At 43.7% G+C, this 20,630-nt stretch overlaps 1 protein-coding gene across 13 annotated transcripts in view; it reads right to left on the bottom strand.

The window, feature by feature from the left end:
• PARD3 (par-3 family cell polarity regulator) overlaps positions 1 to 20,630 on the bottom strand; it is a 746,206-nt gene that overhangs the window by 186,665 nt on the left and 538,911 nt on the right. For 12 of the 13 annotated variants that reach the window (XM_075550306.1, XM_075550307.1, XM_075550310.1 and 9 more), the window contains one exon: positions 7,289 to 7,531. The exons of the other annotated variant lie outside the window; for it this stretch is intronic. In XM_075550306.1, the coding sequence (XP_075406421.1) occupies positions 7,289 to 7,531 (243 nt within the window). The remainder of the gene's footprint in view (positions 1 to 7,288; positions 7,532 to 20,630) is intronic. 13 annotated transcript variants of the gene reach the window in all.

Here is a 20,630-nt window from a genome sequence, read left to right as displayed (position 1 = left end):
CATGTGTGAAGGATGTGGCATGAATGGATGTCATCTGGTCAAGCCCGGCTAACAAAAAGAGGAAATCTCATGAAGCCTGACACAGAGTAATAGCAAAGTGGGTTTGAGATGCATGGGAAGACATTCCAGAAGACATGGTGCGACGTGCCTTCCAGAAATGTAGTATTAGTAATGCTATGGATGGCAGTGAAGACTGCGCTTTGTATGAAAATGACAGCAGTGATGGTGAAGACGGCGATCTCAGTGAGGACAGCGTCTATGATGACCTCACACCAGCTGAAGCTCTGCATTGGGATATGGATGATGATGAGGAATCCAGTTTTGAAAGATTTTAACTCTTTACATTTCAGCTTGATTGCTGATTGAGCTCAGGGAATAGTACTCTTAAGGTATCATTGTTGATACCTTATTGTTTTTGTTGAACCTATTTTCCACCTACTATGCTGGTTTACTAATGTTAAATGACTTGTCCTTTTATTTATGTTTTTTATTTAAAATAAATATTTAAATACATTACCCCACTGATGTCTCAATTTTTAGTAATTTTATTTACATTTGTTTTGATTATTGAAACTCACCAATGGCTTCTGCATTTTCTACCCTAGGCTTATACTCGAGTCAATCAGTTTTTCTGGTTTCTCAGGTAATAATTAGGTACCTCGGCTTATATTCGAGTATACATGGTAATTAATCATGGAGATAGTATCCCTGTCCTTTTATGACTACATTAAATATTAGAAGTAAAAGCCATCTTCATTCACTTCGGTTGAGTTCTCTGCTTCTTTCTGTATTCCTGGGTCCTGCTATCCTTGCTTGAGAGTAAAAAGCCATCTCCTAACTAGCAACAGCAAGAGCAAGTACTTCAAGAGTGCTTACTGCGGGCCAGGGATGGCGCTGAAGACTTTCATTATGCTGACAGATCTCGTTCTTCACAAACCTGATGCGGTGACTAGTATTACCGTCCCTGTTTTAAAGAGGAGGAAAACGAAGCACAGAAGATCCAGGGCTGATGTTGGAAGCACCCAGAATCAAACTCAAACTCGGCAGCCTGGTTCCGTAGTCCATTGTCTCTTGCATATCAAACTCAACTATCCTTTGCACAGTAGCAGGACTGCAGTTGGAGATAGAGGTCACAGGGGAGGACATGACCTAAAGGACACAAGACGACTCTGGGGCAATTGGTTGATAACCTTTATGCAAATCAAGGCTTAACCACATGAAAGACAGAAGAGCCAATGGAGCAACTCTGGAGAACTTTGTCTAGTATGTCTCTTATTTATTTTTAATTTTACTGGAGGCTCATACAACTCATCACAATCCATACATTCTAGTATGTGTCTTCCACAATATGCTTGGGAAATGATTTGACCAGGAGCTAGTTCTCCACTATGGAGAAGCCTGTATCGAAAGGGATGATTCCCTTCAGGCTTTCCAGCGCATCATCCATTACACTCCAAACGGTGTTTGCCTCCATCCATCAGGCGTTGGACAGGGGCAATTCTGCTCTCCCGATAGGATCACAATAGTTGGGATTACCTTGATGGCAGGAGTATAGAGTAGGTTTACAGATAAGAAGTTTCAAGTACTTTGAGGGCCCTGGCTATAAGCAGAATAAAAAAATAAATATGTCAACATTATCTGTGAGTTTATGTCTTGTTTTTCATCGAAAGCAGAAGGGTACGCCCTACTTCTCTTCCACATCCACCCGGGACAATAACATCAAAATGCTACCACGGGTGTGCATTGGTCGTTGTAACAGTCTCCCATTGACCAAGGCAAACAATCTGAAAATAGTTCATTTACCAATCAAATGGAACAGGAATGGAAATATCACTAGCCATAGGATGATGGCATCTGAGGAAAGGTTCTTCGTAGATAATAGGTGGAAATTGAAAAGGTGGTCCATGCTCCTGTCAAATTTACAGCATTGAGTAAATCACCCCTGGCATTTCCCTGAGGTGCTCCAAGAGCCACATTTCCGGCGAGAAGAGCAATCAAGATGATGAAGCAGTAAACTTTGGAACACGGCTTCCTTTCTGAGCAATGAAAACTCCAGAACAGCTACAGTGCTCACACGTTTATGAAACATAATAATATTCATAATGTGTCACTGGGTACTGCTCCCCAAGGTTGGTGGGGTGTACTTGATGAGAAGTGTCTGAAACATCATCATCATCATCATAATACGTCACTGGGTACTACTCCCCAAGGTTGGTCAGGTTTACTTAACGAGTAGACATGTCTTTCATGTATCTAAGAGGGAGGCTTCAAAAAGTGTGAGAAAAAAGTCCATTATCTTTGAATTCCATTTCTCCATGAACCTTTTGAAGTGCTCATATGTTTTTTCACAACAGCGAGCAAACTCAGGAGTTTCCAGCTGTGTGTTCCTATCTGGAATGACCGCTTTAACACACACAGATATTCCATGCCATGTTATATGAAAACATAACCCAAGCACACTCATCGGGTTGCCGGGTAGGAGAGCTATTGCAAGGACTGAATGAAAGCTTCCATTTGAAAGAACCACGACCTACTTTCAAGCCAATGCTGATAAAAGCCAGTTGGACTGGTTGCATATGTACCAAAGGAAAAACCACTGTCACTGAGTTGTTGCTGGCTCACAGAAGCCTTACAGGGAAGACTAGAGCTACCCCGTGAGTTTCTGAGACTGGAACTATTGATGAGAGTAGAAAACTCAGCCTTATACCCAAGGGGCTGCTGGTAGTTTCAAACTGCTGACTTTTTGGATTGCAACCCAACAGGTAGGCACTGCACCACTACCATATGCACGCTGGGCAGGCCAAATGCCACTGGCCACAGGCATCTAAAGGTTCAATAAGCCTCTAACAGAGCAAGCAATGGAGAAACGCGCCTGTGCTGGGCGTGTGGGGGAGGGAAAGCCACACTCATGCTCCAGCAACATTACAGACACACCCATGTTCATGATTTGTGCCAGAGTTTACATTCAAGGGGAAACACACAAACAAACATTACTGGCCACATTAAATTAATGTTGTTCATTTGAATGTAATGGTTTTGCCATTTTGTTTGTATTTAATTTGTAAAGAGATTTGGTTTTATAGTTGCATAATGGCTATACACAGACGGAGTTCAGTCCTATTTTATTTTTATACATATTTAAGTAACATTATAATCAAAACAATTTAATTCAATAGTGCTGTATCAAGAGATTATATTCCCTTAAAAAACAAAAGAGAGAGAGGCAGACTCTCGTTCTCTCTTCTCATGTTTGAGAAGCTCTCTCCTCCTAGTTTTCTCTGTGACAGAAAAAGTCAGTGGAGGTCAGACCAACGTTTCCTATTCAGATTCACATCCATTTGTGGGTAGCTCAGGGAAGAGTCCTCCCAAACGTTTGTTTTTGTGGTAACCCTCGTCACTGTTCAATGATGATTTATTCTTGACCAAAATAATAACTAAAACAATCAAGCAAACAAAAAATCCAAACTTTAAATTGCTGAGAGTCCAAAAATTAAAAAAAAGAAGTGATGCCTCCCTTGGTTGGGGAAGGTTCTGAGACATTCTCTCGTCCAACCACCTTAGGCGCCCACGTCCACGGAAGTGTACAGCCACGGGCACTGCACCCGGTGCTGGAAGGTGCTTGGGTGAGGTGACGGAGCTCTCACTATGGAAATGAATCCAGAGGCCTGCTTGTGAGTTGCTTGCTCTTGATGTGATTTTTCCCCATGACAGAAGTCTCCTCGGGACAGTCTGTTTTACGGAAATTTGAAGGAAATGAGTTAGGAGCCCTAGTTTCACTGGGTTTTGTCTGTCTGTCTGTTTGTTGAGGACAGTGTGGTGCCCAGCAGAGCATGCAGGTTGGGATGCAGGAGCACGGAAGCAGAGGGCCACTAACCAGTCATTCTGGCACAGGTGCAGAAACCCTTGGGAGTGCTTTAGACCCAGGTAGGGCAGGCAGATGTGTCGCTAGGTGGCACAACAGGTTAAGTGCTGGCTGCTGAGTAGAAGAAGATTCTAAGCCACATAGAGAAGCTTCTGGAGACAGCTTCCTAAGGATCCCAGCCTGGAAAACTCCAAGAACACAGCCATTGGGCATCTGTCTGCTCCGCACACATGGTGTCTCCAGAAGCCAGCTTCAGCTCAGCGGGAATGGGCTGGACTGGGCTTGGGAAGGCTGAGAGCATAGGAGCTGCGGGTTATAAGCAGCCCTGTTGGAGCTGAGGGAGGTCCTGCCTCTGATGTAAGACAGGGCCTCGTGCCTACACAAACGGGCAACACAAGCATGTCTACTGTATTTAGATTTCCAAACTAGGTATCAAAGATACCGAAAATGAAGAATATGTTTCTCAATGATGAATTATAATACATTAATTTGCTTTTGCCAGTGTCTCTCCGTAACCAGCCAGCAGCCAGTCGCCGGGACACTGCTGGCCTTCACAGGCTGTTTGATCTTTACAAGCTGCTTTCAACAGGACTGCAGTGGCGGTGAATTATTCAATGCGGCGCTGCCAGCCACAGTCTCCAACGCTCACCAAACAACAGTCCCCTGCATGCGCCCGAGGTGAAGGTGAGGGACGATACTGAGGGGACCCACCTGCAAGTGACTGAGAGCAGAAGGCACTGGAATGCCACTCTGCTGCATATAAAATTAGCCCTCGGAGAAGCAGGAGGAGGATCTCCCTAGGAGGCAGGAGCGGGATGCATCCTCCGGACCAGAGACCCCTGTGCACTGACCTTCCTGCATCTGGAAGGCGGCAGTGACGTCAGAGGAGCAGCAGTAGAACCAGAAGTCAGAGTGTGAAACTGGTGGCCTTCCCAGTCCCCCCAAGCAAGGAAGGCTGAGTGCTTTGGGACAGGAGGCTGGCTTGCCGAATGGAGTGCTTGTGGGCATTGCATTGAGGGAGTTGGACCTACTGAGCCATGGATGGGGAGCCGAATGCCTTAGATGGAGGCTCAATGGTTAAGAGGTGCTTCGGGGACTTCCCTGGGAGCTAGGATTTGGTGGCCAACAGAGGTGGAGTGGAATGAATGCCTTCTAGCTGAGGCTCCCTGGAGTGGGGTGCCTCTGGGCACTTAATTCAGGGAGCTGGGTTTGCTGACTCTTGGGGGCTTGAGCTGAATGCCTGCAGGTGGAAGCTTCCAGTCGAACGGCACTTGTCAGCCACAGTCCTGATGAGCACTTGCCTTACAACCTGTTAATCCCCTGCATACATGCCAGAGTCCTTAACATGGTGATTCTGTGCGGTCCCTGCAGTGAACATGGGAACCTAAACAAAAACCAGGTAGTGTTATTTGAGACCACGCAAGTACAAAGGCGCCCTGGTGGCTCCAGGTGTCGAATACTGGCCTTATAAATGAAGTCAGTGGTGTGTGTGTGTGTGTGTGTGTGTGTGTGTGTGTGTGTGTGTGTGTGTGAGAGAGAGAGAGAGAGAGAGAGAGAGAGAGAGAGAGAGAGAGAGAGAGAGAGAGAGAGAGAGAGATGGCAGCCCGCTTCCATGAAGATTCCCAACCTTGGAAACCCTAAGAAACCCTCCACTCTACCCTAGAAGGTCACTTGGGGGCACTGGCTCGTTGGCAAAGGGTATTGGCAGCACAGAGGACTACTGACCCAAGGTAAAGGACTTGGCTGCCAACTACAGGTCTGCCGTTCAACCCACCAGACACTCCCTTGAAGAAAGTGTGCCAATCACTTCCTTACAGACGGACAGCCTTGGGAACCCGGTGGCAGTGCCACTTAGTCCTACAGAGTTTGCTATGAGTAGAATCGGAGCTTGGGGTTGGCTTTTTCGTTTGCTTGCTTGCTTGTTTCAACAGTACAGCAGGAACCAAACAAGAGAGATTTCTGATATGAAGGTGGTCACGGTTATGGGTAAAAACATAATTCTTTGAATCCTGGCACACCTTTGCTAGTTAATAAGCACTGTGAATCTTCTAGGTGACTATACCAAGGGGGTTTAAATAAACCATGAGCCTCTTCTGCTAACTTAAATGTACTCATTACAGTCAACATCAAATAGCTTTCTCCCCAAACCATCAGGAGACCCTGAAACGCAAACCCAGGAGAGCGCCGAAGAAAACCCAGACAAGAGCTTTACCTTCACATCTGCCCTCCATTTGCTATTCTTCGAAAGCGCTTCCTTCTGGGTTTGCCTGAGGGGAACCTGCTGCGCTTGCAAGAGGTCTATTTAAAAGAGCTGGGAGAAATGAAAATACCAACTGCTTTCCAAAGGTACTGGACAAACAGCACACGGATACCACAGGTGACAGCATTTCAGGGCCCTTCTCATCTGGCAGGGACACAAATTCTAATCCTCAGGATCAGGACAGGAGCAGCAGATCCAGAATCTTGAGAGAAAGGCAAAAAGCTCAACTTTCACCCCAGAACTCCTGAGGGAAACATTCTGGAAGAAGGCCCAGCAATCAACGTTTTGCTAAACCCTCCAGGTGAATGACGAGGCGCCCTAAAGCTCAGGACCCATTGGTTCTGAGTGGAATCTTGGATTTTAATATTCAAAGGCCAGCTCCGCCTACAGAATGACAAGTACTCCAAGACGCCAGAGGAAGAAGGGACGGGAGCCGTGCTGTGTTCACATTGCTCCAGAGGTTTGAAAGAAGGGAAAATGAGCAAGAGTCAAACTCGACACGATGTGGGACCATCACATCTCACTACAGAAATATATGCACAGTTAGAGATCTCTTTTCAAATTGGTGCCACAGAAATCTGACAAACACATACAGTAATTTCAGTACGGCCAACTCCTTTGTGCTAAACCGACATGCACAGGTTAGACCTCAGCATTAATGTGCTGCTTGAAGACTACCTAGACTATACGTCCTGCCTGCTAATTCCTTCACAGCACACAATGAGGCAGTAGGAGAAAGCACACACATGTGCACACACACAGTGCCCATCAAAATCACAGTTGGGACAGTCATGTCACTCCCCATCTATTTGATTATAACTCAAGGCTCTTCTAGGCATCTAGTAATAAGAAGAAATGTCGCTTTAGGAGAAGTGCCTAAATTCGAGTTTGGTTTTTATTTGCATTCTCAGCTATAACACCATTTTAAGAACGAGATGAAACAGGTTGGCATCATTAGCAACGCGATCAAAACTTCTGCCCTTCCATCCATTAGGCTTCGATTTGTATACACTCAATACTTGTAGACACAAAGGCTTTTTAAAAGGCCATTAATAAAAGACAGTCTGGTTTGAGGGCTGATGAACCATCTACTTACTTCCTTGTCAAAAAAAAAACTATAGAGAAGCTGACGTGAAAGAAACACACTGATTGCTCCCGGAGCCTACCTGTCTGCAGGTGAACCTTTGGCATTCCGGGGCTTCTTCACTTGAGCATACAAAGCATCCATCAGATGCCCTTCTCTGGGGCTCTGGGGTCTGGCGTTGAGAGCCATGGAACCTTCGTAGGAAGACATTCCCCCAAACATCAAGCCATCTTCGCAGCCAAAGGTCCGATGGAAATCCTGGATTTCGGCATAGTCACGCTCTCGAGCTTGCCGCTCTCTAAATTCGCGAGTTTTGGCTTGAATCCTGCAAAATTAGGACAAAGGTGAAACAAGAGAAACTAGCCCTTTTCTGGGTATTGCACTTTGAAGCATTGGACAAAGTTGTTATGCATACATTTATTTTGTGCAGTTGTAGAAAGAGGAGTGGGAAGGTAACATCAATGTTCAAAAATTGTCATTTCAGAGAGCGGTCACATATGTCAATAAGATATAGGCATAATTTCTCTTAAGTTTGAAATTTCACTTACTGGCTTTTAGAAATTCATCAGTGATGGTAGCACCACATGGTGAGCATAATTAACGCCATTGATTGTATACCTAAAATGGTTACAACGACAACTTGTGTGTGGAGCGGGGAGGGGGGTTCCATTATATTTTCATGTCATTTGTTTCTGAACAATTTTTTGTGTGTAACTAAATTTTATAAGTACTATACTCATACTAAGCACCTAATTTTGGGGTGAAAGTCAACTGGCATGCTAGTCGATTTATTTGGGGTTTTTTTGAGTGAAGCATCAACTGGGCCCACAGGGAAGAAAGCACACGACTGGCCTGTGTGATCCAAGGATCATGAATGATAAAATCCAAACCACAAGGAGCGAATAGCGTCAGGGCTTAAATTATAAACAGCCAGTCTTTGGAAGGCAATGGATGACAGTGGAGTCCAAAATCTATCCGCAGGGTCCAGATGTGTTCTAAGCCCCAGTGAGCCAGCCTCTGACCACAGAGCAGGGATGCGAATGTCCTAGATAGCATGCAGAAGGCAGCATTTGTTGGGTTGGTTGGTTGGTTGGTGGTTCTGTATTTAGCTTTCTGGTTTTCTGTGTATGAAATTCAGGACGGGCAGACCTATAGAGACAGTGCTGCGCTGACATTTCCATGAGTGGGATGGTGGGGAAGTTGGTTTTCTTGGGTGGGGAACTGAGGACAGTGAGTACTAGATGGAAGTACCTGTTGAGGTTGACTGTGGAGATGATTACACAGCTCTAATTAATATGACTGAACTACTGAAATGGATGCTTCATGAATAATACTGTCTGATTAAAAGTAAAGAAATAGCATATGCAAGAATAAAAGTCTTTATGTAATATAGAGATTAAGTTTGAAAACCTACTGCCATTGAGTAGACTCTGAATCACAGCATCCCTACAAAGCGCTTTCAAGGCTCTGACCCTTTACTGGGGCAAACTGCCTCATTCTTTTCCTGCAGAGCAGCTAGTGGGTTTGAAACACTGACCTTCAGGTTAGCAGCCCAAGGTTTACTGGACAGCACTGCCAGGGCTCCTAAGCATAAGGGGGCTCTATTATCTTTTAATTTCCTTTTCCCAAAAACTTTTAAAGCCCCTTCATATTTCAACATAATACACATATCTATAATTCACATGGAAAAGGCACCAAGAACACATGATGGTATGGACTAAATTTTACCCTACCCCAATCCCAAAAGATATCCAGCAGTCCCTAATTCCTATAGCTGTGAATGTGACCTTGCTTGGGGAAAACTGGGCGGGGAGGGGAGAGAGAGAGCAGGGAGGGGGGTTGGTTAATAGCTGGGGCAAAGGAGGTCAAACTACAGGAGGGTGTGTCCTGTTCTTCATTCCTTCTGTGTGGAGACATGGAAAAGGAGGGGCACGTGAGGTGAAGTGAGACGCCTTGTGAAGATGGACGTAGGTGCTTCTATAAACAACCGAGAAACTCAGAGAACAGCCGACCGTCTCTAGGAGAGAGGCCCACAGAAACCATCAATGTGCCGAGACCCTGGCTCAGACTTCATGCCTCCAGGAGTGTAAGAAATACATTTCTGGTCACCGGGGGAAAGTAAGACACGTAGTTTCAGGCATTTAAGTGGATTTCACTCATGATTTTTTGTTAAGGCAACAAGTGATGTGTAAAAGAGATACACACATACACATACAAACACACACATAAAGGGGCTTCCCAAAGTTCATGGAAAAATAGGATTGAAGGATAATGGAATTTTTTCACAAATGTTTTGAAGCTACCCGAATTATATATACTTGTGTGTATCTACTTCTAAGTGATATTTCTTACTCATTTTAAGCAAACCACAAGCACTCCGAATATGCTTACTGTTGTTGGATGTCAAGTCAGCTCCGACCCACAGCGACCTGTGTGTACAGAAGGAAACAGCGCCTGGGCCTGCACCATCCTCACAACTGGTCTTAGATTCACCACAGCACAGTGGCAACCTAGTTTGTCAAGGGTCTCCCTCTTTTTCACTGCCCCTCCAAGATGTCCTTCTCCAGGGTGTGGTCTCTCCTGACAACTCAAAATACTCTGAGGCTTACAGTGAACACAAGCCGTGATGTGTCCTGAATAGTAAAAGGAGGCCTCCGTTTCAGGAAACCAAGTCTGCCTGTCATGACTGCAGACCTGAGCAATCCTGGGCTCCAAGATGAAGCAGGCATCTATGGAATCAAATTCTGAGATAAAATGTGCTTCCATGATAAATAAGAAACAGGCTTGAGATACTTTTGTACTGAAGATAAGCTTAATTAATTTACTAGGATTTTTTGATCTGCTGAGCTGGCAGTCGCAGGCCAATTCGTACCCACCGTGCCACCAAAGCGGCTTTACAAATCGCACGCTTACCCTTTTCAACATGCTTGCCAACGCACCTGAACATCGCTTCCATGGAGCAAGGTCTCACACGGACTTTCATGCTTCTTGGCAGTTACATAGTTTATTGCTACTACCAGAAGCAGACCTCTACCAGCCAAAAGGAAAACTTTATTTAAATATTGATTCAATAGAGCACAGAAAAGTTATCAAACGAGGCCATGACAATACCATACGGAAAAAGTGCAGACAACAAGCCCACATGAAAACAGAGGCAACATTCCTACACAAAATGTTATCAAATACAGTAAACAACACAGTGTGCACCACATTCATTTGGGGTTTATTAGTATGATGCATATCAGCCTCAATATTCAAAATCAATTCATGTAACCCAACTTAGTGACCAAGGAAGAAAACTCCAACAACTTATCCATCACTAAACATATTCAACAGAAATCAGCACCCTTTCAAGACACAAATTCTCAGAAGGGATAGAGAGGGACTTTCTCAACTTGATAGAAACCATATGGAAAAAAACATATCGCAAACATCTTATATAATAAAGGAGGCTGGGTAGTTTCACCGAAGACCTGGAAGAAACCGCACCTTGCTGCTCTCGCCACTGTTATTAAACACACAACACTCACCGTCATCGAGTCGATGCCGACTCCTAATGTCCCTACAGAACACGGTGGATGTGTTCTTGCGGCTTTCTGAGACTACCGTAATTCTTTACAGGAATAGAAAGCCAAGTCTTTCTTCCTTAGACCTGCTGGTGGTTTCAAACTGTTGACGTTGCAGTTAGCAACGTATAACCACTATGCCACCATGGAACTGGAAATTCTAGATGACACAACAAGGAATATTAACAGGAGACATATTGATTTGTAAAGAAGAAATGGAACTTTTCCTACTTGAAGAAGACAATATACTCTACATAGAAAAGTCCAAATAATCTATTAAAAAACTTTCTGGAAATAATAAGCAAGTTCATGATGGTCACCGTACATGAGATAACATAAAAAATCAATTTTATTTCTATATACTGGCAATGAACCGGTGTACACTAAAATTAATAATGTAATGCAATTGGCATTTGCTAAAAAATGGAACAAATGCAAATCTAACATAGCATGTGCAGGAGTTATATGCTGAAAACAAGAACCTATCTCCAAACAAATAGAAACTAAGGTAAGTCAAAACTTACTACTAGAAAGTCGTAGGAACCTTCAGAAAGAAAATAAACATTGTGAAGCTATCATTCCTCAACAGACAGATCCCAATTGACGGATATACATCTGAAGGCAGTGCTTTCACCTCTTGCCCTTCCCAGGGGAATTCTCTGCTCTTCGAGTTAAACCAGTTCAACACAGCAGTGTGGGCACCCTGGACGGACTCTAATTGTGTTCTTTGTCAATGTTCTTGTAATGTGGGCAACAAAAGTAAAGTGTGGAAGGGCAAGGTTAGAACTGTAAGATGGATTAGGAAAGGTTTCAAAAAAAAAAACCCAACAACAATCTCATAAGACAATCCTTCCTACCCTCAAAGAATGAGCAAGTGCATTGGCATGATGGAAGAGATTTCTTCTTCTTTTTGTTTAAGCATTTTATTAGGGGCTCCTACAACTCTTATCACAATCCATACATACATCAATTGTGTAAAGCACATTTGTACATTCATTGCACTCATCAGTCTCAAAACGTTTGCTCTCCACCTAAGCCCCTGACATCAGCTCATCATTTTCCCCTTCCCTTCCCACACCCCTCCATCATGAACCTTTGATAATTTATAAAATTATTTTGCCATATCTTACATATCATATCTGATGTCTCCCGTCACTCACTTTTCTATTGTCTGTCCCCCAGGGAGGAGGTTATATGTAGATCCTTGTAATCGGTTCCCCCTTTCCACTCCACCCTCCCTCCAACCTCCAGTATCGCCACTCTCACCACTGGCCCTGAAGGGGTCATTCACCCCTGTATTCCCTGTGTTTCCAGTTCCTATCTGTACCAGTGTACATCCTCTGGTCTAGCCAGATTTGTGAGGTAGAATTGGGATCATGATAGTGTATGGGGTGTGTGTGTGTGTGGCAGAAGCATTTAGGAACTAGAGGAAAGTTGTTTCATCAGTGCTAGAGTTACATTGCACCATGACTGGCTCATCTATTCCCTGAGACCCTTCTGTAAGGGGATGACCAATTGCCTACAGATGAGCTTTGAGTCTCCACTCCACACTCCCCCTTATTCACAATGAAATGATTTTTTTTCTGATGATACCTGATCCCTTCGATACCATGTGATCACACAGGCTGGTATGCTTCTGACAGAAGAGATTTCTTGGGGTAACTTTCCTAGCCTGAATTCTTCAGTGTAGTTGTCAACGTTCAGAAAACTTCTTAATGTTCACCCAGCGCTCTTCAAGAAAAGCCATCAAGATTCCCTCGCTGGAATCCAAGAGAAACAGTCTGAGCTGCCCTCTCTGCCTTGCATTTTACTGGCCCCACAGGTCCCCTTGGAAGCCACTGGTTTGATTGGACCCTGCTCGAGAGGCCACGTTGGTAGATCCCAAACTCAGTCCTGTTTATAATTTGTTCCGTAAAATCATCTTCATTATCTTTGGTCATGCATGAAAGACTGATGGAAAGATGAGCTCTGGGAACTCGCTAACATGCACGTACCAATCAAGTCAAGAGCTTGCGGTGGCCAAGATGCTCACTTAAAATTTCAAAGTGTGCACCACGTGAGATCCTTACTTTAGTAGCTTTAGCTCATCAATGATAAATTTATCATCTTCTTCCACCAGTTTCTGGGCTTCCGTGACAGTCTTCACTCTTGTTGGCTCATTTTTAAAGTCGCTTTTGACCACCCTTAAAGAGCTTGATCCATGATGGTATAACCTTTGTAAAGGTGATTTAACCATGGCAGTGGGGGGGAGGGGCAGGAGGGATGCTCTAAGACAGAAGTGGTGTTGATTGTACCCTTTCCCTTGATACGACTGAACAATTGAAATATTCAGTTCTACAATGTGCAAATTGTGTTCCAATAAAAATGCTGAAAAACAAACAAACAGAAAGCTCGATCTATCTGAGAACTGTTGTTCTGGGTGGGCTGCAATCTCATATACTAGTGTTGCAGAAGTCTGCTGATGTCGCAAGGGAGTCCCATGAGTTATGTCAAACATTTGTTATTAGTCCCGCCTGATTTCACACAGTTGTGTCAAACATTTGTTATTAGTCCTGCCTTTTTTATCCGTGGCCCAGAAGGATCCATCTTTGGAAGATACCCCAACAGGAATTCTTGAGACTAAGACAAAGGAATTCCCAACAGCAATCGTCTGAATGTATCGAGACCGACTTGCACGTGTTTTATTTGGAATAACTCTCTTTCATGGGTACATGGCCTTGTTTGGACAAATAATCGTGCCTCAGTATTCTCTGGAGTTTGCTTTAAGGCTCCCCTATGTACCAAAATCCACATAGTTTTTGTATAAAATTCCATATTTGCATATAACCTATGCATATCCTCCCCATACTTTGAATGATCTCTAAATTTCTTAAACTATCTAAATACAAAGCAAAGGCCATGTAAATAGCACTTTAAGAATGATCTTAGTCTTTAAGGGATCACTGGACCACTCCAAAAACATTGTTTCCAGCTGGAATATTTTTGGTCCGGGATTGGTTGAAACCAATGATACAGAACCCACGTAAATGGAGGGTCAACTGTCGAGTCTTTGAAGACGTCAGAGAAACCGGAGGGGACACTGGAGTAGGGTAGTTCCTTCTCCCTATAAGCCGTCATGGCATGTCCATCAAAAGTAGACAAGAGGCATAGCAGCCATGGGTTAGTGGAGGCACACTCGGCTGCAAGTCACACGACAGCAAGGAACCAGGAGTTACCAGAGCAAGGGGAGAAGTTGAGAACGGTTCCCCCACAGAGCCCTCAGAGGGATTCACACCGAGCACACTCCATGTGCACTGACAGCCTCCAGCGCTGGCAGAGAATGCATTTGCTTGGAGCCCTCTACGTGATATTCTTTTGCAAGCGCTAATCTAGGAAACTCCTACACACAGCCTTCTCAGGAGGTGAATTACAGAGACGAAGAATAGATTAGCGGTTACCAGGAGTTAGGCATGGCAGGGCAGAGAGATGGCGGGGGGCGGGGGTACTGCCATCAGTGGTAGAGGAAGACCTTTGTAATGATTAACTAGCCCAGTGACAAAAGGACACAGAACACACGCACACTGTACCAGTGGCACGGTGGTTTCGCACTGGGCTGTGATCAGCAGAGTTCAGCAGTTTGAAAACCACCCACCGTTGCCCTTGAAAGAAAGATGTGGCTTTCTCCTCCCGTTAACAGTTACAATCTTGGAAACTCATAGGGGAAGCTCTATCCTGTCCTATAGGGTGTCCTAGAGTCGGCACCTACTCGATGGCAGTGAGGGAGTACAGCGTGTAGTCATGAGACGTATAGTCACTGGGTGTAACTGGGCAACGTGTACACAGGTCTTCCGTACTGTGTTTGCAACTGTCAGTGATCATTTCAAAACTAAACATTAAAAAATGATGAGAAATTGTCAGAGACCATTGCAAGCCAAATGCGCACTTTCCTTCCTCGTTTCTTCCCAAACTCTCGCTACTTCTTCCACTCTAGTTTTGTTTTGCAAACTTCGGGCTCTCAAGGTCACGTTTCTCTACTTCCCAGGTGCAACCTTGGACCCAGGTGAACGGATTTCTTTTATTTCCCAGGTGTAAAAAGGACATACTTAAGTTAACCAAGTTCACTGTTTCTCCACAGGGGTCCAGTGACATATGTTGGAGCCGTTGCTATCCCCAGGCAGGGTCCACAGCCACTGAGACAGCATAAATACTTCATGTGTGTCTGAACACTGCCCCCAATCCATACTCACTGCCATAAAAACCAAAGGAACCTCCCTGCCTTGGAGTCAGTGCTGACTCATAGCGACCCCCTGTGGCTTTCAGACACTGTCACAGTTTCCGGGACTAGAAAATCCAGTCTTTCACCCTCAGAGTTGCTGGTGGTTTCGATCTGACCAGGCGATTGCAGTCCAACACATAACCACTAACAGGCCCATGTCTCCCTAGGAGGGTCTAACGTCCCAAACTGAGACCCAACAGCTCTCCTAGCTCATAAAAAAATGGACAGATATACATTTTCATCAGGAAAGTTCTAGATTGTAATAAATATGTCTTGCAGACAGAACGACCCCAGGAGAAATAACAACTCTAATTCCTATGTCAAATTTAGCTACATTGCTAACCAAGGTCATGCCATCTGCACATTACAGGGCACTTGGGGTCTTGGTTCAGTCCTGACGCTGTTTTTCTTCCCACGGTCCAGCATCTCAGGTTATTTGTTCAGCGCACAGGTTGAGTTGAATAAGGTGGATGACGGCACGTCACTGTGGTGCATAGTTCTCCTGACTCTAAACCACATAAAACCCACAGGTGGCACCGTGGGCTAACCGCTGATCTGCTAACCATAAGGCTTGTTACTTAAATCCACAGGCTGCACTGGGGAAGAAAGTCGAGGCTGTCTGTCCCCATAAAGATATGCAGTCTCAGAAACACCGTGGCCATGAATCAGAATGGACTCTGTGGGAGCAGGTGAGTGAGCTATCCCCTGTCGTCCTAAGGACCCTTCACTTTCTTCATGCAGGATGGCCCCGTACCTTCCCACCACTTGCATCGGCTTCGGTCCTTGGAGTTCAAAGCATCGAATGGACTCTGCGGATGGTCTCTAAATCCCAGCAGGACACACTCAGGGTTCAATTTTGGCTCCTGTGGACTTGTTTTAATGTTCAAAGGATGAACGAGCCTAATGACATGGCCAAACTTTGTGCACAGCGCCATGGTGGGGGAGTGGTTACATGCTGGACTGCTCATAAGGTCGGCAGTTCAAAAGCACCAGCCATTCCTTAGGTGAAAGATTGGGCTTTCTACTCCCGTAAGGAGTCAGTCTTAAGAGGCTCCAAGCACAGTTCGTCCCTGTCCTAAAGGGTCACGATGAGTCCGCATCAACGCGATGGCAGTGAGTCTGTATTCCTGAAGGGCCCTGGATTTCAACATTCTTCCACTCCAGATCACACAGGCAACACTAGGCACTGCGGTAGATTTCTAGCAAGTCGATTTCTTAAAAGGAATGCTGAGCAATACGAGGTAATATTCGCAAACCTACTTCTCAATTCATTTCATTTAACAAATGTACCTCTTATTGCTCTCCACCCGCCATCTTTGCATCTACCATAAATACTCGTGTATAAGCCGAGTTTTTCAGCACATTTTTAATGTCATTTTTATGGTAAAATTAGGTGCCTAGGCTGATATTCGGGTCACCTTATACTTGAGTATAAACAGTAATAAATATTACAGCCATGCCTAAATTGCCTATTAAAAGCAGCATCTAAGCACCAATACACTAAGAAATAATATTTGTATTGCTTAACTTACAGACAGCGATGCGTTTCGTCCGTGAAGTTATGAGAGCTGTTTGCACTCTGCCTACGCACGGTGCCAGCCAACATTTGTGATGAAAACATTATCAACGACAGCATCCATGTAGTCACAGAGGCTGACAAATCTGGTTACTAACCTGAACTAATATGCACTTATAAGTTCATCCTAGAAATGAATGCTAATGGGGCTTTCTGGTGAGTGCCACTGAAGAATTCATTGTAAAAACCTGGACGGCTCCATGGTCTTCGAGAATCTCAGCGACACCTTACAGGCAAAATGAACCAACAAACCAGTGATTCCCTGTGCTTCACTCACTTCTTTTGAATGTCTTGTTGATTGTAAAGTGACACAAGCAACGTGGCAATACAATCAGAAGGTTATAGTTATATATTTATATATTTATATAAATTTATATTTATATATAGTTATATATTTTCATTCTTTGTGCACAAAGTCATCTAAGACGAGACTTATTTGGCTCTGGGGAGAAAATATTTTTTGGCTTCCCATTAAAATAATACTACGGTTTCTCATGGCAATTAAAAAAAAAATAGTATCTTGTGGTGGAGCCCTTAATGGTTCCAGATGGTCAGGGCTATAAAAGGGTGCCCCCTCTATTCTTCTGTTGTGACCCTGGGGTCACAAATTATCTGGAGGATGTTAGAGTCATTTGCTGGTCTCAACAGTCCAGTTGTTTTCCATCCCATTTATCCCAGGCACAGCCGCAGCAATGACAAAAGTAACTGATTAGCCCAAAACTTAGCAATAGAAATAAATGTCTACTGCTTTATCCATTTCAGTCAGTCCTTCCTCCTTAGAAACATGCTAACTATCCCAACGTCTGAATTAGAGCAGGCAGCTGCACCAACCCAGACTGATGGGCAACATTAGGATAACATTATTTCCCTCTCTATGAAATGTAAAAAAACCCGAAAATTTGAAACAATAGCAACTGAAACTTTTTATCAGGGCTGTGAGAAGTGTTTGTAAAGAATTTATTGGGGGCAATTTGTTATGTTCAAACATCAACCTTCGCACCTTCCTGTTTTCTTTAAAAAAATTCATTTCCATTATGATGATGAAATTGCCTTGAACCTGCATCGAAAATAATACACAAAATAATGTACTATCCTAAATAAAGAAATAAGGTTAACTTCTTTCCTGCTGTCACTAAATCCACGCGAACAGTGTCTCTTCAGCTTGACATCAATTAATGATTTTAATTCCAGACTCTCGTCACAGTACTCACCAGCCTTTCCTGTGAGTAAAATGGAGGATGCAGGATGAAGAGAAAACGAGTTTTGCTTTTACAAATAATGGCTTTTAGCACTAATTGCTACAGAGGAAGATGAATAGAACTTTTTTTAAATAACTATCAGAGATAGTCCTTGCATACCCAGTTTAAATGCAAGAGACTCACAACCGAGTCACCGTCTTAGTTATAACTCGGACTGCTGTCATGGAAATACCTCTAGGGAATGACCTTAACCGAAATGGATTCTCTCACAGACCAGGGGGCTAGAAATCCAAATAGAGAGTTCCAGGCCGAGGAGGCTTTTTGTGTGTCTCTTGGTTCTAGGAGGTTCTCATGGGAGCAAGGATCATATAATGGGTTACATATTGGGCCGATAACCTCAAGGTCAGTAGTTCAAAACCACCAGCCACTTCAAGGAAGTCTCAGAAAGCTGTAAACAGTCTCGGAACAGCTCCACCCTGTTCTATCGGATCACTGTGAGCTGGAATAGCTTGATGGCAGTGAGGGGGGGGAGGCGCCCTACTGGGACTCTGGGTCCAAAGGCTGTCCTACATTTCCAGTATTTCTTGGTAGAGATGCGGGTCCCTCGGATCTCTGCTCATTTGCTTAATCAAAGAAAGACTGACTCAAGATACAACTTTATCCCTGTAAACTGGATCCATTGCTTTGTTAAAAATATCCCAGACATAGGACTGACAGACATCACGCAGGATAATTACAACAGATCACAAAATGGACAGTAATTGCTTAATAGTGAGAAGCAACGCCTATCCAAATTGTATCTTTCCTTTGGGGGGGGGGTAAAAGGGGGTGTAAGGTGGGGGAAGGACACAATTCAATTCAGAGCAGAATTGGATGCCTAAGAATGAAAAATTAATGGCAAACTTAAATCACTCGGTTATACACAAAACCCCTCAACCTCCCAAAGCTGTGAAGTTTCCTTATACAGAAACATCTATTGCCCCCACCTTTGAAAGCTGTGAAATTTTTATTACACAGAAACACTCATGATTTCATTTTTTAAAGGTTCTGAAAAATAGAATTGACATTTAGGAGTTTTCATTTTTAAATGTATGTGACTGCTACAGAAGAAAATAATGAGGTCGTATTAATTGAATTGCAAAAACTTCCAAATAAAGCTAAGATTTCAACATAAATAAAGCTACATATTAGGTAGACAGGGGTAGTTCAGTGGTGGAACACTTCCCTTCCATGCAGGACACACAGTTTAGTTGGCAGTCCATACACTTGTGCAGAGATCTCGCCTGGCATGGAATGGAAGCGTCCGTGCTACTCTTGTATTACACAGGCCAGCAGAGCTTCCAGAATAAGACAGACCAGAAAGAAAGGCCTGGCAGTCTAATTCTGAAAATCGGTCAATGAAATACTATGGGCCACAAAAGTCCAATGCATAACCCATTGTGGGGCTAGAATACAAAGGGGCGGCATTTTGTTTTATTTGGCATGGTCTTACCATGGGTCAGAACCCAGGCAATGGCAGCTAATAAGTGAACATGGCTTAAGAGATTGCAATCAATTAGCTTGGTAAATGTTTGCACCCAACTTATTGCATTGCCGTCCAGAAAAGCTTAATTCTGAGAAACAAGTTCTTTTTCCTAACAGAAGTAGTATTTCCTTCCTCTAAAAGTCAGTAGTACCCAATTTCATTCAATAAGATCAAAAAAACCTCTTAATCTTTCATTGGAAAGGACAGTTCAATTTCATAGCAGTCTTTAGTCAGCTGATTGAAAGGCTTTATAACATCTGTCCCCAAACAGTTGAGCAAATGAATAATAGACCAGACATATTGTAGTTTAAGTCATGAATCCTTTAGTCTATCCTCCTGCTAGTTACATGTAAGAATTGTCACTCACCAGTGTATAAGCTGCCAAGTTGGAGTCTACGCTAAATTCTCAACCCAAAAACCTAGACAAACACAGTAGCATCCGAGTTGATTCCATCTTCTATCTCCCCTGCAAGACAAGGTAGAACTGTCCTTGTGGGTACCCGAGGCTGTAAATCTCTACGGAGCAGAAAGACTTTCTCCTAAGGGGTGGGGTTGGTAAGTTTGAACTGCTGACCTTACAGTTAGCCGATGTGTAGCCCACCATATCACCAGTGCTTGAATTCCCAAAAAGGTTTGGGGGGTGGGGATGGGGTACAGAGGGGCAATATGCTACTAAATTTCTAACTTGGAAAATGATCACAATTTTAAGTATGATTATAATAGCTTTGTAGTATTAGTGTGCAATTTGAAAGGATTCAAAAGGACTTCCATATTTTAATTGTGTCCCAATTATTTCCCCCCAAACAAGAACAACTCCTTTGAAGGTACATTTTCCAAGCCGAGGAAGGAGAATAAAATGTTTAAGTCCATAAAGTTACCTTGTAGACAGGTGAATAAAAAGTTATGCTATATTCTTTAATGCTAACAGATGACATACTTGGTTTTGTAAATGTATATGCAACTTACATGTAATTAACATAATGTAATAAATGTAAATGTAAACTTAATTAACAACTAAAAAGAGATCAAAGAAAGATCTTCTCAGAGATACTACCAAAAGCCTGAGTGTGACCCCAAGTTTTAAAGAATCTGAAGAGTTAAAGAGGGGCGTTGGGGGTACACTGGAGTGATAAGCACTGAGCTGCTAAAGGAAGGTCCTGTAGTTCAAATGCAGCAGCTGCGCGGCAGGAGAAATATGAGGCAGTCTACTTTTTGTACAGATTTACAGCGTCAGGAACCCTACGGAGTAGTTCTGCTCTGTCCTGAAGGGTTACTGAGTCAGAGTCCACGTGATGGCAGTGAG

The sequence above is a fragment of the Tenrec ecaudatus genome, chromosome 5, assembly GCF_050624435.1.
Source record: "Tenrec ecaudatus isolate mTenEca1 chromosome 5, mTenEca1.hap1, whole genome shotgun sequence".
Classification (NCBI taxonomy): domain Eukaryota; kingdom Metazoa; phylum Chordata; class Mammalia; order Afrosoricida; family Tenrecidae; genus Tenrec; species Tenrec ecaudatus.
Note: the sequence above shows the minus strand (reverse complement) of the source record. Positions and strands in the feature narration are given on the sequence as shown.